Below are 12,453 nucleotides of genomic sequence, written 5' to 3' on the forward strand. Positions count from 1 at the left end.
AGAACTGTGGGGCTGTGACCACACATATTCTCTCTCTCTCTCTTTCTCTCTCTCTCTCTCTCACACACACACACACACACACACACAGGAAGAAGGCCTGAATGATGTGCAGGAGATGATCAAAACAGAGAAGTCCTACCCTGAGCGTCGGCTAAGGGGAGTCCTGGAGGAGCTCAGCTGTGGCTGCCAGTGAGAAGTGGGACCTATGGGAGGTTGGGGGCACTGGACAAAGGGGACCCAGGCCTGGGAGGAGAAGGAAGTCCAGCACCTATGATGTAGGCTCAGGAAGGCCACTTGGGGCCCTGCCTCTTCTGGCCAGTGGGCTCACTAAGCCCTGGTGCCCCACCTCCACCCCCAGCCGCTTCCTCTCCCTGGCGGACAAGGACCAGGGCCACTCGTCCCGCACCAGGCTGGACAGGGAGCGCCTCAAGTCCTGCATGAGGGAGCTGGTAAGTATGGCCGCCTGGGAGGGTGTGGAGGCAGCAGGGGAAGGAGCCGTCATGGCCCTCTGAGGCAGCCCCTCCACTGACCTGAGCTGCTCTCCCAATGGTCAAAGGCCTCTTCTACCCCTGTCCCCCACAGGAGAGCATGGGGCAGCAGGCAAAGACCCTGCGGGCACAGGTGAAGCGGCACACAGTGCGGGACAAGCTGAGGCTGTGCCAGAACTTCCTGCAGAAGCTACGCTTCCTGGCAGACGAGGTGTGAGGCCCGGGTGTCCTCAGCTAGCCTTGGTGGGAGGAGGCCAGCTCTGGGCGGGCCCAGCCCCAGATCAGCATGGCAGGCCTATCCTGGGTTGTGGGGAGCCAGGAGGTTTCACAGGACAGGCTCACATCATGTAGGAGCCTTCAACAGCTCTGATGGCCAACTGTGGACAAAAGTGAGAAAGAGTGAGTCTTTTGTCTATGAAGGGGACATTCTTCCTGAATGGTCCTAGCCCTGCACCCCGGCCTGGCCCCCTGTGGCCTGAGGCGGAAACCCTGGGGGGAGCCTCACTCAGTGCCCCGATCCCGTGTCCTCCCGCATCCCCAGCCCCAGCACAGCATCCCAGATGTCTTCATCTGGATGATGAGCAACAACAAGCGCATAGCCTACGCCCGGGTGCCCTCCAAGGACCTGCTCTTCTCCATCGTGGAGGAGGAGATGGGCAAGGATTGTGCCAAGGTCAAGACACTCTTCCTCAAGGTGCCTGTGGGGAAAGGCGTGGGTGGGGTGAGCCTGGGGCCGTGGGTGGGACAGCCGTCTGCCAGGGCGTGGCAGACCTGAGCTCAAGAGGACAGAGTCCTCAATTCACATGTGCTCTGAGAAGAGCTGGGAAGACAGCATGGATAGCCCTGGGGTGCAAGAAAGCCTGAGAGGACAAGCCCCCCACCCTGTCCACCTGCTCTGGCCTATAACCCTCCCTAGCCCAGGTGGCTGCTACCAGAGAGGGACAGCCCTGACTGAAGTCCCCAGCACCCCCACGGCGCCTTCCCCACCCCAAGGGCCTGGCAGAGGCTCCCTGTGACCCCCACACCTGCCCTCAGCTGCCGGGGAAGCGGGGCTTTGGCTCAGCGGGCTGGGCGGTGCAGGCCAAGCTGGAGCTGTACCTGTGGCTGGGGCTCAGCAAGCAGCGCAAGGACTTCCTGTGTGGCCTGCCCTGCGGCTTCGAGGAGGTCAAGGCGGCCCAGGGCCTGGGCCTGCACTCCTTCCCGCCCATCAGCCTGGTCTACACCAGTGAGTGAGGACCCCTTGCCTGGGCCGACCCCTCGCTCCCGTCCCTCACCCTCTCATCCTGCAGGGGCTTCGGGGGCTGCCCCCAGGTCCTCAGTCCTGCTCTCCCCACAGAGAAGCAGGCGTTCCAGCTCCGGGCCCACATGTACCAGGCACGCAGCCTCTTCGCTGCAGACAGCAGTGGGCTCTCTGACCCCTTCGCCCGTGTCTTCTTCATCAACCAGAGTCAGTGCACAGAGGTGAGGGCCTGGCGTGCGGGGACGGGCCTCCGGTCCCTGAGCAGGAGAAGGAAAGGAAGGCTTTGACAACTTACCAAAGGAGAAAGAGCAGGTTAAAGGAGAGATAGCTGGCAAGACGAAAGAGCCAGGAGACCCAGGTGGGTCTTGGAGAAGCAGATCAGCCAGAACCCCAGGTCCTGAGGAAAGTCTTATAGAGAGCCGCAAGCCCAGGCCATGCTGGATGAGGTTAGGCCTTTAATAGTGGTCATTCTAGCACAGGGACACTCTGTGGTGCAGATAGTTAAAGGGCACAGCTACAGACCAATAGAGAGGTCTGGTGGCCTCATGGTAAGGAGTTGTACTGCCAGCCTAAACTCAGGCAGTTCGAATCCATCAGCTTCTCTTGGGGAGAGAGCTGGGCACTCTCCTCCTGTTTGATTTACAACCTCTGAAAACCCCCTGGAGGGTCAGCTGAGTGTCGGTTCCAACTTGATGGCACACAACAACTAACTAACAACGCAACAACTAATAACCCAACAAGAAGCATCTTGGAGGAAAGACCTCATATCTGCTTCCGAGAACTCAGCCGTTATAAACTCAACAGACCTCAGCTCTACTCTGACACCCCTGGGGTCCCTAGGGCATCAGAATTAACTCAGCAGCAACTGGATATATACTCAGGAGACAAGGAAGACACTGTCAGGTGGGAGGTATGGAGGTGGGCACGCCTCACCTCACTGCAAGACGTTCTGGGAATCTGATATTCCTGATCCCAAGTCCTCCAGGAGCTGCACAGAGCAGAGGTGCCTCGTGCTGGCCTCCCTGCTCCCTGCCCATCCACTCCCTCATTAACCCAGCCCTCATCCCCACTCCACAGGTGCTCAATGAGACCCTGTGTCCCACCTGGGACCAGATGCTGGTGTTTGACAACCTGGAGCTGTATGGAGAAGCTCATGAGTTGCGAGATGATCCCCCCATCATTGTCATTGAGATCTATGACCAGGACACCATGGTACGGAGGATGGGGGCATCTGGTACCAGGGGCCACTGATAGCCCTATACTTGTTGTACCCTTTTCCAGACCCCTAATTAGTGCTGTGCTGGTTACATCCCCATCTCATCTGCCAGGGTGCTGGGAAGTGTCAACGGCCGGCCAGGCGCCAGTAAAACCCAGGGGTCTCCTGCTCTGTTTCTACAGCCTGACTCCTGCCTGGCACTGTGGGCTTCTGGGGTCTGAGGGAGGGGGCAGGTCAGAGTGTCCCCACATCCTGGCATGGACTGAGCTCAGGCCCAGGGTCTTCTGGAGAGTCGTCAGCAGGTCCTACCAGCTTTACTGCACCCCAAGGGCTCCACACCTGCCAGTCAGTAACCACCTCCCAGCTCTCCAGTGTGGGGGGATGAAGGATTAGGGTGACCTCTCGAGAGCTGAAAGCTGAAGACATTGTTTACTACAGATTACCTCAGCTCATGAAGTACTGTAGATTTAAGGTCTGCTGTTTCTGCTGTGTGCCACTGAGTGAGAACTGACTCACAGCTGACCCTTCAGCAGGTTTTCACAAGCAGTAAGTCACACGGGAGTTTATGGCCCAACTTTATCCCACAGAGCAGCTGGTGTATTTGAACTGTGCACCTTTGGGATATCAGCACAGCTTCTTACCACTAGGCCAGCAGAGCTCTCTGGACTGTTGTTGTTGTTGTGTGCCATTGAGTCAGAACAGTAAATCTCATGGGAGGAGATTGCCCATCCTTCTTCTGTGGAGCAGCTGGTGGATTTGAACCATGCAACTTCAGGATTGCAGCACAGCTTCTTGTTTCTATTTCTGTCAGTCACTGGCTGCATGGCGAGTCTCTGGTGTTCCCTGAGACTCCGTTTTCCCACCTGTAAGAGGAGTGATGAGTCCTGCCCTCTTTACAGCAGCTCATGTGGCTGTTGAGAGGACTGAGAGTGGCCGATGTGCATGTGCTCGGTGAACTGAGGCCCATGTAGCTGTCCTCGGTTGTCCACTGTGTCAGGGCAAAGCTGACTTCATGGGCCGGACCTTTGCCAAGCCCCTGGTGAAGATGGCGGATGAGGCGTACTGCCCGCCCCGCTTCCCGCCCCAGCTCGAGTACTACCAGATCTACCGCGGAAACGCCACGGCTGGGGACCTGCTGGCCGCCTTTGAGCTGCTGCAGGTGGGGACGTGGGGACAGGGCAGGCCAGCTGCCTCAGTGGGCCAGGGCTCATGGGTCCTCAGGGGCCTGGGTGCTTGGGCCTTCCCTATCTCCCCAACCTCATGGGAGAAAAGAGCCCCTCCCTGGACTCTGCTCTGTGTGACCCTGTGGCCTCTCCTCCCCAGATCGGGCCAGCAGGGAAAGCCGACCTGCCTCCCATCAATGGCCCAGTGGATGTGGACCGGGGCCCCATCATGCCTGTGCCCGTGGGCATCCGGCCCGTGCTCAGCAAGTACCGAATTGAGGTGCGCGCCCCACTGAGCCTTCACGCTCTCACATTATGCATTGAACATATGATTATGCACTGAACGTATAATCTCCCCGTTAATGATTATGCACGCACATTAAGCCTGGTGTTCAGCCCCACTGAGCTGGAGGGCTCTTTGGCTTCCTTAGTCTTTCCTCATTTTCTCTATCATATTGAGGGTCCAGGAGGGGACAGGACTCGCCCAAGGTCGCCCCCCTGGAGGCCAGAAGCAGACCCAGGCCCCGGCTGCTCTGAGGCCCTGTCCTGCCTCTCCTCCCCACCTGCCCTCACCTCACCCCACAGAGGAGACCTGCCCCTCACTGCCCAGCACCCCCACCCCCAGCTGGCTCCCCCTGATAGGCCCTCCTCCCCTCCACCACCTCACACAGGTGCTGTTCTGGGGCCTGAGAGACCTGAAGCGGGTGAACCTGGCCCAGGTGGACCGGCCCCGTGTGGACATCGAGTGTGCAGGGAAGGGTGTCCAGTCGTCCCTGATCCACAATTACAAGAAGAACCCCAACTTCAATACCCTCGTCAAGTGGTTTGAAGTGGTTAGTTAGTGCGGGTCAGAGCTAGGTTGGGGTGTGGTGGTGGGATGTGAGGAAGCAGGCGAGCAGGGTACCTCCCACCCTTCTTGGAGGCTCACTGCTCCCCACACCACCAGGACCTCCCCGAAAACGAGCTGCTGCACCCACCCTTGAACATCCGGGTGGTCGACTGCCGGGCCTTCGGCCGCTACACCCTGGTGGGCTCGCACGCTGTCAGCTCCCTGCGCCGTTTCATCTACCGGCCCCCCGACCGCTCGGCTCCCAACTGGAACACCACGGGTATGGCCGCAGCCCAGGCTTGACCCACAGACTGGGATCCACAGTTCAGTCCAAGCAGCTGTCAGCTGCGCGGGGCCTCCGCCAGGGCCTCTCAGGAAGGGGCCCCACCCCCAGGGCTAAGGTACCTGCTCAGGGCTGCCTCCTGAGACTGGACGTGTCCTCAAAGGTCTGAAGGACGGTGGCTTCTCGCTCCCAGCCTGGCCTCGCTGCCCTGCGACATGCCCCCTCTCCTGCCTCCTCTCCTCCCCTCTGGCCATCTCTCCCTCCATACCTCTGCCTTCCCCTCTCCTCTTTGCTGGAGAATTCTAGAACCAGCTTTCAGACTCTGGTCCTTCCTGCCACCCCTCACTCTCACTGGTACTCCTGCTCCCCTCTGTCTGTCTGTCTGCCTGTCTGTCCTTCTCTCTGTCCAGTTAGGCTTCTCCGAAGCTGTCATGTGCTGTGCAATGGGGGCCCCTCCTGTCACTCCACAGGAGAGGTTGTGGTGAACATGGAGCCAGAGGTGCCGGTCAAGAAGCTGGAGACCATGGTGAAGCTGGACGCGGTGAGGGGGCGTGAAGCCCTGGTCGATGCTCTGTGCATGTGGGAGTCAGGCCACTCCACCCGGGAGGGGACAGCACTGTGCCCACCTCCTCAGGCCAGGGGTGCAGGGGGCGCTGACTCTGACTACACGTGCTAACAACCCTATTTAACACGGCCCCCAGTGATAGCCTGCGCATGTGCCAAGTGCATGTGCGTGTGTGCGTGCGTGCGTGTGTGTGTGCGTGAGACACATGTTTTTGGTATGAGACACATGTACTGTGTTTGTATGCGACAGAAAGAAGCTGTGTTTTACCCTGACAAACGACACAGCGGAGAATGGGAAATGGATTTCTGACAAAAACACTAGTTCCTTTCTCCAGAGGTTCCTGGTTTTCCATCATAATCCCAGGCCCAGATGGGGTAGGACTTCCATGTAGAAGCTCCTGTTCTTCTTGGTGTTGGGACTTGTTGTTGTTAGGTGCTGGCAAGCTGACTGCGGCTCACAGTGACCCAGTGAACAGCAGATCTGCACCCTGCTCCATCCTCACCGTCTCTGATACACTGGAACCACTGTGACAGTCACTGTGTCCATCTATCTTGTTGAGGGGCTTCCTCTTTTCCTCTGTCCATCCATCTATCCCAACGTGCCATTTTCCACAACCCCTCCTGCCAGCATGCTTTGTCTCAGTAAGCAGACAAGGTTACCCCATCCTTGCCTCTGAAAAACATCCTGGTTGCACTTCCTTTAAGACAGAACCTGCTTATTCTTTTGGCAATCCATAACTCAAAGGCATCGGTTCTTCTCTCATCCGTATTCACTGTCCAGCTCTCAGATGCACACAGCAAGCAGTTGAAGAACGTCGTGGCTTGGATTAAGTGCACCTTGGTCTTTAACACTTTGACATTTTGTTCTCAGCACTTGGAGAAGCCCTTAACAGTAGACTGTTCCAGAGCAACATGTCTTTTTATTTCTTGACTGCTGTTACCATGAGTGTTGATTGTGGCTGTTTATCTGACAGAAAGACCTAGGGCCTGGCTGCAGAGAGTCTGCCACAGACAGCCAAGGAGAGTGGGCTGGGCTTGCGGAGGTTCCCTCACCCCCCTCCCTCCACCCATCAAATTGTGTGACCGTGTGATTAACGTCCCCCCATCCTCACCCGCTTGTTTCCCCTAACCAACCCCCCCTTGGATCTTCGTACTCGTTCTAGCCAACCACAAATTGAGATAATTTGGGAATGAACCTAACTAGAGACAAAAAGCACTTACACAAAGAAAACTACAGAACATTTCTGCAAGACACAATACAAGACCTAAAGAAATGGAAAAATGTTCCCTGTTCATGAATAGGAAGACTCAATACTGTGAAAATTACAATCCTACCAGAAGCAATCTACATGCTCAACACAATCTCAATCCAGATAAAAAAAATCATTTTTCAAGAAGATTGAAAGGGAAATTGCCAAGTTTGTTTGGAGTGGAAAGAGACCCTGAATAAGCAAAGCACTTCTGGAAAAAAAAAAACTTAAGTGGGAGACATAGCACTCCCTGACTTCAAAACCTACTACACAGATGTAGTAACCAAAACAGTGTGGTACTGGTGCAATGACAGGCACATAGACCAATGGAACAGAACTGAGAACCCAAAAATGGACCCAGAAGCTTAAATGTGGGTGTTCAGCACCCCTAGTCTGATGCCACAGGACCCTGAACTAGTAATATTTAGAGCTCCTCAGATGGTCTGAATGTGAAGCCAGCTTGAGAACTATAAGGCCCAAAGAAACACTTCGAAACATCCATGAACCAGAATTTATTCAGATTCACCAAGCACCGTGCTCCTGTGAAGGCAAACTTGACCTTGTGAACACAGAGCTAATAGCTTATCCATGTGAGCAGTGTGTGTGTGTGTGTGTGTGTGTGTGTGTGTGTGTGTGTGTGTGAGAGAGAAAGAGAGAGAGAACACTAAAAAGAAAGATAGGAAGAGCCCTCTGTGTCCCTCCGTCCTCCTCAACCCCCCTCTCCCGGACCAGGGTGCCTTGCCCGAGCTTCAGGCCCAGGAACTAACTTCCCATCTCCCTGGTTCCCCTTACAGACATCTGACGCTGTCGTCAAGGTTGATGTGGTGAGTGTGGGGGTCACACAGGGCTGTGGGGTGAAGGGGCTCTAAATTGGCATCTGGTGTCAATCATGGAGCTTGGTACCAGGGACTAAACCTACCCCCACCACCCCCAGCCCCTCAAAGAGAGAGAGCTGGATGCTTGTCCTGTCTCGGCCACGGAATCACACTTGGCAGGTCACAACTCCCTCCAGACTGGGGTGTCTTCTTCCACTGAGCAGAGCTCTACCCCTTTGACTTTGAGGACTCCACAGAGCCCTCTAGGGTCCGGGGCATCCTGGGAGATGGTCAGAAATGGAGAGATGCCCCTGGATAGACAGAAGTTTGGAAGTGGCCAGGGAGCACTGACCTCTGGGCCTGGTCTGCCTGGCTCCTCACCCTCAGGCTGAGGAGGAGAAGGAAAAGAAGAAGAAGAAGAAGAAAGGCACATTGGAGGAGATGGAGGAGGAGGAGCCTGATGAGAGCATGCTGGACTGGTGGTCCAAGTACTTTGCCTCCATCGACACCATGAAGGAGGTGAGGCTGCGGGTCGGGGGAAACTGAACTAGTCCAAACCGTCCTGTCCAGCCTCTGCCCACCCACTACCCACAAGTGCTCCTCTGCCTCCATTAATAAGAGCTTGGAACAGCCATGTCTTGAAACTCCAAGTCACTTGTGCCAGGATGGTGGCCTAGTCTGCCTTCCCTGACTCAGTTTCCTCTTATTTGTATATTCCATAAACATGTGTTCAGTATATAAAGATGAAGCAAACACCACAGTTGATTTGCTGTGGAGCCAAAAGGTGAGACAGTACACGTGCCTTTGAGGAACTCTCAGTAAACTGAGCAAGACAAATAATGACAAGACAGTGTGCTAACAGAGGCAAATCAGTGGCCAGAGGAGTCAGGGGAGGTGTCAAAGAGGAGGTGACCTCTGAGGAAATGAAATAAATGAGCACAGCAGAGGCCATCCTTCAGCCACAGTTACAGATCTCCCGTGATCTGACAAGTCTTGGCCGCTGTCTCTGTGAAGTGCCCGTCTCCTGGTGCACACACGCGGTTCCGTCTGCGCAGACTCCAAGCTCCAGGAAGTACATCATTCCTCCTTTTTGTGTGTCTCTTCCTCACATTCCCACTTAGCTCAGGACACTGCCTGGCTGACCAACCAACCAGGAAGGACATGTGCCTGCAGTTACCTGTCCTTGGGGGCCCACACAGATCCAGCCACGGCCTCCTTTTGTGACTCGAGCTATGCATAATATTTGTCATCCTTCTTAGTTAGCAGACAGGTCAAGCTTCCATGAAACGTTAGAGTGGTACAAACAAGACAGAAGAATCTTCCTTGTAATAATCATAGAAGGATGAGGATTAGGCTGGTATGATGACTTAATAGTGTGAGAGACTAAGACCTGCTTGTATCTGTTACCTGAATCTGTATGGTTAGAGATGGTTCCACTATGGCCAGACTCCAACACACAGAAAGGGGTAGAGAGAAGAAGGAACCATGGGGCCTTGTAAGGACCCAACCCATAAGTTGCTCATGTAACTTCCACTTGCATTGGCCAAAATGTAGTCCTACAACCACAATTAGCTGCAAATAAGTCTGGAAAACATAATCTGTAGCTAGGTGGCAGAGATCCTAGCAATACTTCTAAAAACCAAAACCTCTCGTAGTATCTTCTTTCACCTCCTGATTCCAAGGTGGCCAGACTGGAGCCAAGAGGCATTCTGTTGCCTCATTGTCTCTATCTCTGTAATTTACATAGGCTACCACTAGAGGGCAATGGTGCCTGGGTTGAAACTGTGATAAGTGACGTATATATAATGTGTGAAAGACAATAAAACACATACTCTTCTTTGGTTAAATTCCTACATTCATAAATATTTAATAATACAACTATGGAACAACATTAAAAGATACTATATTTTAAATAATATGAAATTTAAAACTTTGTAAACCCTAAATATACTTAGTTACATTCTATACATCATAAACCTTTATTTAGCCTCCTCAAGCAGCGTGCATTTTCGGTTTGAGATATAATAGGAAAAATTTTCTTCTGCATTTATGACTGTCTCAGATCAATTAAAGCTCAAAAGACCCCTTCTCAGGAAATGCACCTTCCCAACTGCCTCACCTGCCTCCTCTTTTGGCAGCAACTTCGACAGCAAGAGGCTTCGGGAATTGACTTGGAGGAGAAGGAGGAAATGGATAACACTGAGGGTGAGCCTGGAATCCTGGGTCTTGGGGCTCCCTTTCCACTCCCTTGGAGTCTGGTTTCTCATTTCCCTCCTGTGTATCCCTCCAGGGGTAGCAGCTGGGCAGACACCCCACACACTCCCACCTCCACTCTCACCCTAGGTCTCTCTGGGCACCAGGACATAGGCTCAGGCCCTCATCTAGAGGGATGTTCCCTGTAATTGGCTCAGCAACCACAGGGGTGGACATTTAGAACTGCAGAACACTGGAGAGCGGGGAGCTTCAGAACTCATCCCATCCAGACTGTTTTCCCCATGTTGTTACTGTTGTTGTTATGTGCCATTGAGTCACTTGGTGACCCTAAGTACAACAGCTCTGAACCCTGCTCTATCCTGAGCCAACCTTATCGTCTCTCCCACACCTATCCCTCTACCCCAGTCACTGACTTCTAAACAGAAAGGTTTCTTCAGTCAATGAGTTTGGGAAATGCTGTGCTGCAGGACTTCTCAGAGCCTTTCCAATGCGAGTGCATATTATAAATCTCTGAGAGGAAGATAGGGAGCTCTAGTGACTTAGTGGGTAAGGAATTACCCTGCCAACCCAAAAGGAGGCAGTTCAAATCCAACAGCTACTCATATTTCAGGAGAAATATGGACAGTCTCCTTACATGCAATTTATAACCTTTGAAAACCTGCTGGAAGGTGAGTTGTAAGTCAGTTCTGACTCAATGGCTACAATACAATACAATACAATGCAATTCAATACAATACAATACTAAAGGAAGACAGGTGATGCCACTAATGTACCCAACTACCCACCAAAAGGTTGGCAGTTCAAGGCCACCCAGAAGCATCCCAGAAGAAAGGCTTTGCTATCTATTTCCAACAACATCAGCCACTCAAAACTGTGGAACATAGTTTATCTCTGACAAACGTGGGGTTACCACAGTCAACATTGCCTCAATAAAGCATAAAATAAGAAAGAAAATCACAATGTGAAATATTTCTCTAAATTATCTAACCACCATATCCTTTCTTAACCATTTAAACATGAGATCCTTTCTCAGCCGAGGGAGCTCCAATGGCTTGGTAGTAAGCAGCTTTATTGACAACCCAAAGGCAAGCAGTTCAAATCCACCAGCTGCTTCAAGCTAGGCAGTCTCCTCCCATGTGGTTTATAGCCTCTGAAAAACCACCGGAGAGCAGCTATGAGTCAGTTCTAACTAGTGACAATGAAAAACTACTTTCTTAGTTATTTGACCACAATATCCTTTCTTCTAAAGTAGACTAGCAACCCTGTCAACTAATCTATTGAAAACTCTTTGGGAAATGCTGATAGAGAATAAGCCTCTTATCACAGATGGGTAGACAGGTCCAGAGCTCCACAGCCACAGGCCTCCTGGCCTCCAGCCCCTGCCCGGCCCCACTTGGCAAAGGACATGGTGACGTTTGTGTATGCATTCCCTTGCACCATGCAAGGCGGGCACACCAGGGATCATTGTTTGCACTTAATTATGTGACTACAATATATCAACCGTGGTGCTGCGTCTTGAAGCGGCCTGGCAATTCCTACCCCACTTCCTCACCTAGCTGACTGGAGCCTCCTTTCTGATTCCATCCAGGCCTGAAAGGACCAATGAAGGGCAAGGAGAAGACAAAAACCTCAAAGGAGGAGAAGAAGAAGAGAAACCACAGCCCCGGGCCCAGCCAGGGCTCCGAGGCGGCTGAGAAGAAGAAACCCAAGATTGATGAGCTCAAGGTAAGGAAGGGCCTGGGCGGGAAACCGCCAGGAGCCTGGGGTCAGAGGCGGCAGACAGGGCACAGGCAGCCTCCGCCTGACCCTGGGCCTGGCTCAGGTGTACCCCAAGGAGCTGGAGTCAGAATTCGACAACTTTGAGGACTGGTTGCACACTTTCAACTTGCTGCGAGGCAAGACAGGGGATGACGAGGACGGCTCCACGGAGGAGGAGCGCATCGTGGGCAGGTTCAAGGTCAGCAGAGGAGAGGAACCCTGTCCTTCTCCCAACCCCCACAGCTGGGTGGGCCTGTCAACCTTTCAAGGTGATCAGCAAAGAACAGCTATGCTGAGCTCCCAGGCCCTCACCTCTGGCTGCCTTCTTACAGACCACCAGGAAAACTTAAGGCCCCAGTTGGCCATGTCAGATCTATGGATATGGTTGCTATTTCCAACCCTCTCTCACCCCGCCCTTCCCTTCCGTGGCCGTGTGAACCAGCACCCTGACCCACACTTTTCCTCCTCGCAGGGGTCACTGTGTGTGTACAAAGTCCCGCTCCCAGAGGACGTGTCCCGAGAAGCCGGTTACGACCCCACCTATGGCATGTTCCAGGGCATCCCCAGCAACGACCCCATCAACGTGCTGGTCCGGGTCTACGTGGTCCGGGTGAGACGCCCCAGCACCCCATG

At 53.6% G+C, this 12,453-nt stretch overlaps 1 protein-coding gene across 4 annotated transcripts in view; it reads left to right on the forward strand.

The window, feature by feature from the left end:
• OTOF (otoferlin) overlaps positions 1-12,453 on the forward strand; it is a 134,763-nt gene that overhangs the window by 114,224 nt on the left and 8,086 nt on the right. For 2 of the 4 annotated variants that reach the window (XM_006880609.1, XM_006880610.1), the window contains exons 19-36: positions 89-189; positions 359-449; positions 583-699; positions 1,030-1,182; positions 1,524-1,713; positions 1,825-1,949; positions 2,806-2,940; positions 3,942-4,103; positions 4,268-4,387; positions 4,779-4,940; positions 5,054-5,216; positions 5,630-5,760; positions 7,828-7,857; positions 8,236-8,367; positions 9,987-10,053; positions 11,651-11,787; positions 11,885-12,019; positions 12,293-12,430. In XM_006880609.1, coding sequence (XP_006880671.1) covers positions 89-189; positions 359-449; positions 583-699; positions 1,030-1,182; positions 1,524-1,713; positions 1,825-1,949; positions 2,806-2,940; positions 3,942-4,103; positions 4,268-4,387; positions 4,779-4,940; positions 5,054-5,216; positions 5,630-5,760; positions 7,828-7,857; positions 8,236-8,367; positions 9,987-10,053; positions 11,651-11,787; positions 11,885-12,019; positions 12,293-12,430 — 2,289 coding nt within the window. The remainder of the gene's footprint in view (positions 1-88; positions 190-358; positions 450-582; positions 700-1,029; positions 1,183-1,523; positions 1,714-1,824; positions 1,950-2,805; positions 2,941-3,941; positions 4,104-4,267; positions 4,388-4,778; positions 4,941-5,053; positions 5,217-5,629; positions 5,761-7,827; positions 7,858-8,235; positions 8,368-9,986; positions 10,054-11,650; positions 11,788-11,884; positions 12,020-12,292; positions 12,431-12,453) is intronic. The other 2 variants (XM_006880611.1, XM_006880612.1) reach the window with 1 other exon arrangement.

The sequence above is a fragment of the Elephantulus edwardii genome, unplaced genomic scaffold, assembly GCF_000299155.1.
Source record: "Elephantulus edwardii isolate Elephantulus edwardi_28Jun2011 unplaced genomic scaffold, EleEdw1.0 scaffold00009, whole genome shotgun sequence".
In the NCBI taxonomy this organism is placed as follows: domain Eukaryota; kingdom Metazoa; phylum Chordata; class Mammalia; order Macroscelidea; family Macroscelididae; genus Elephantulus; species Elephantulus edwardii.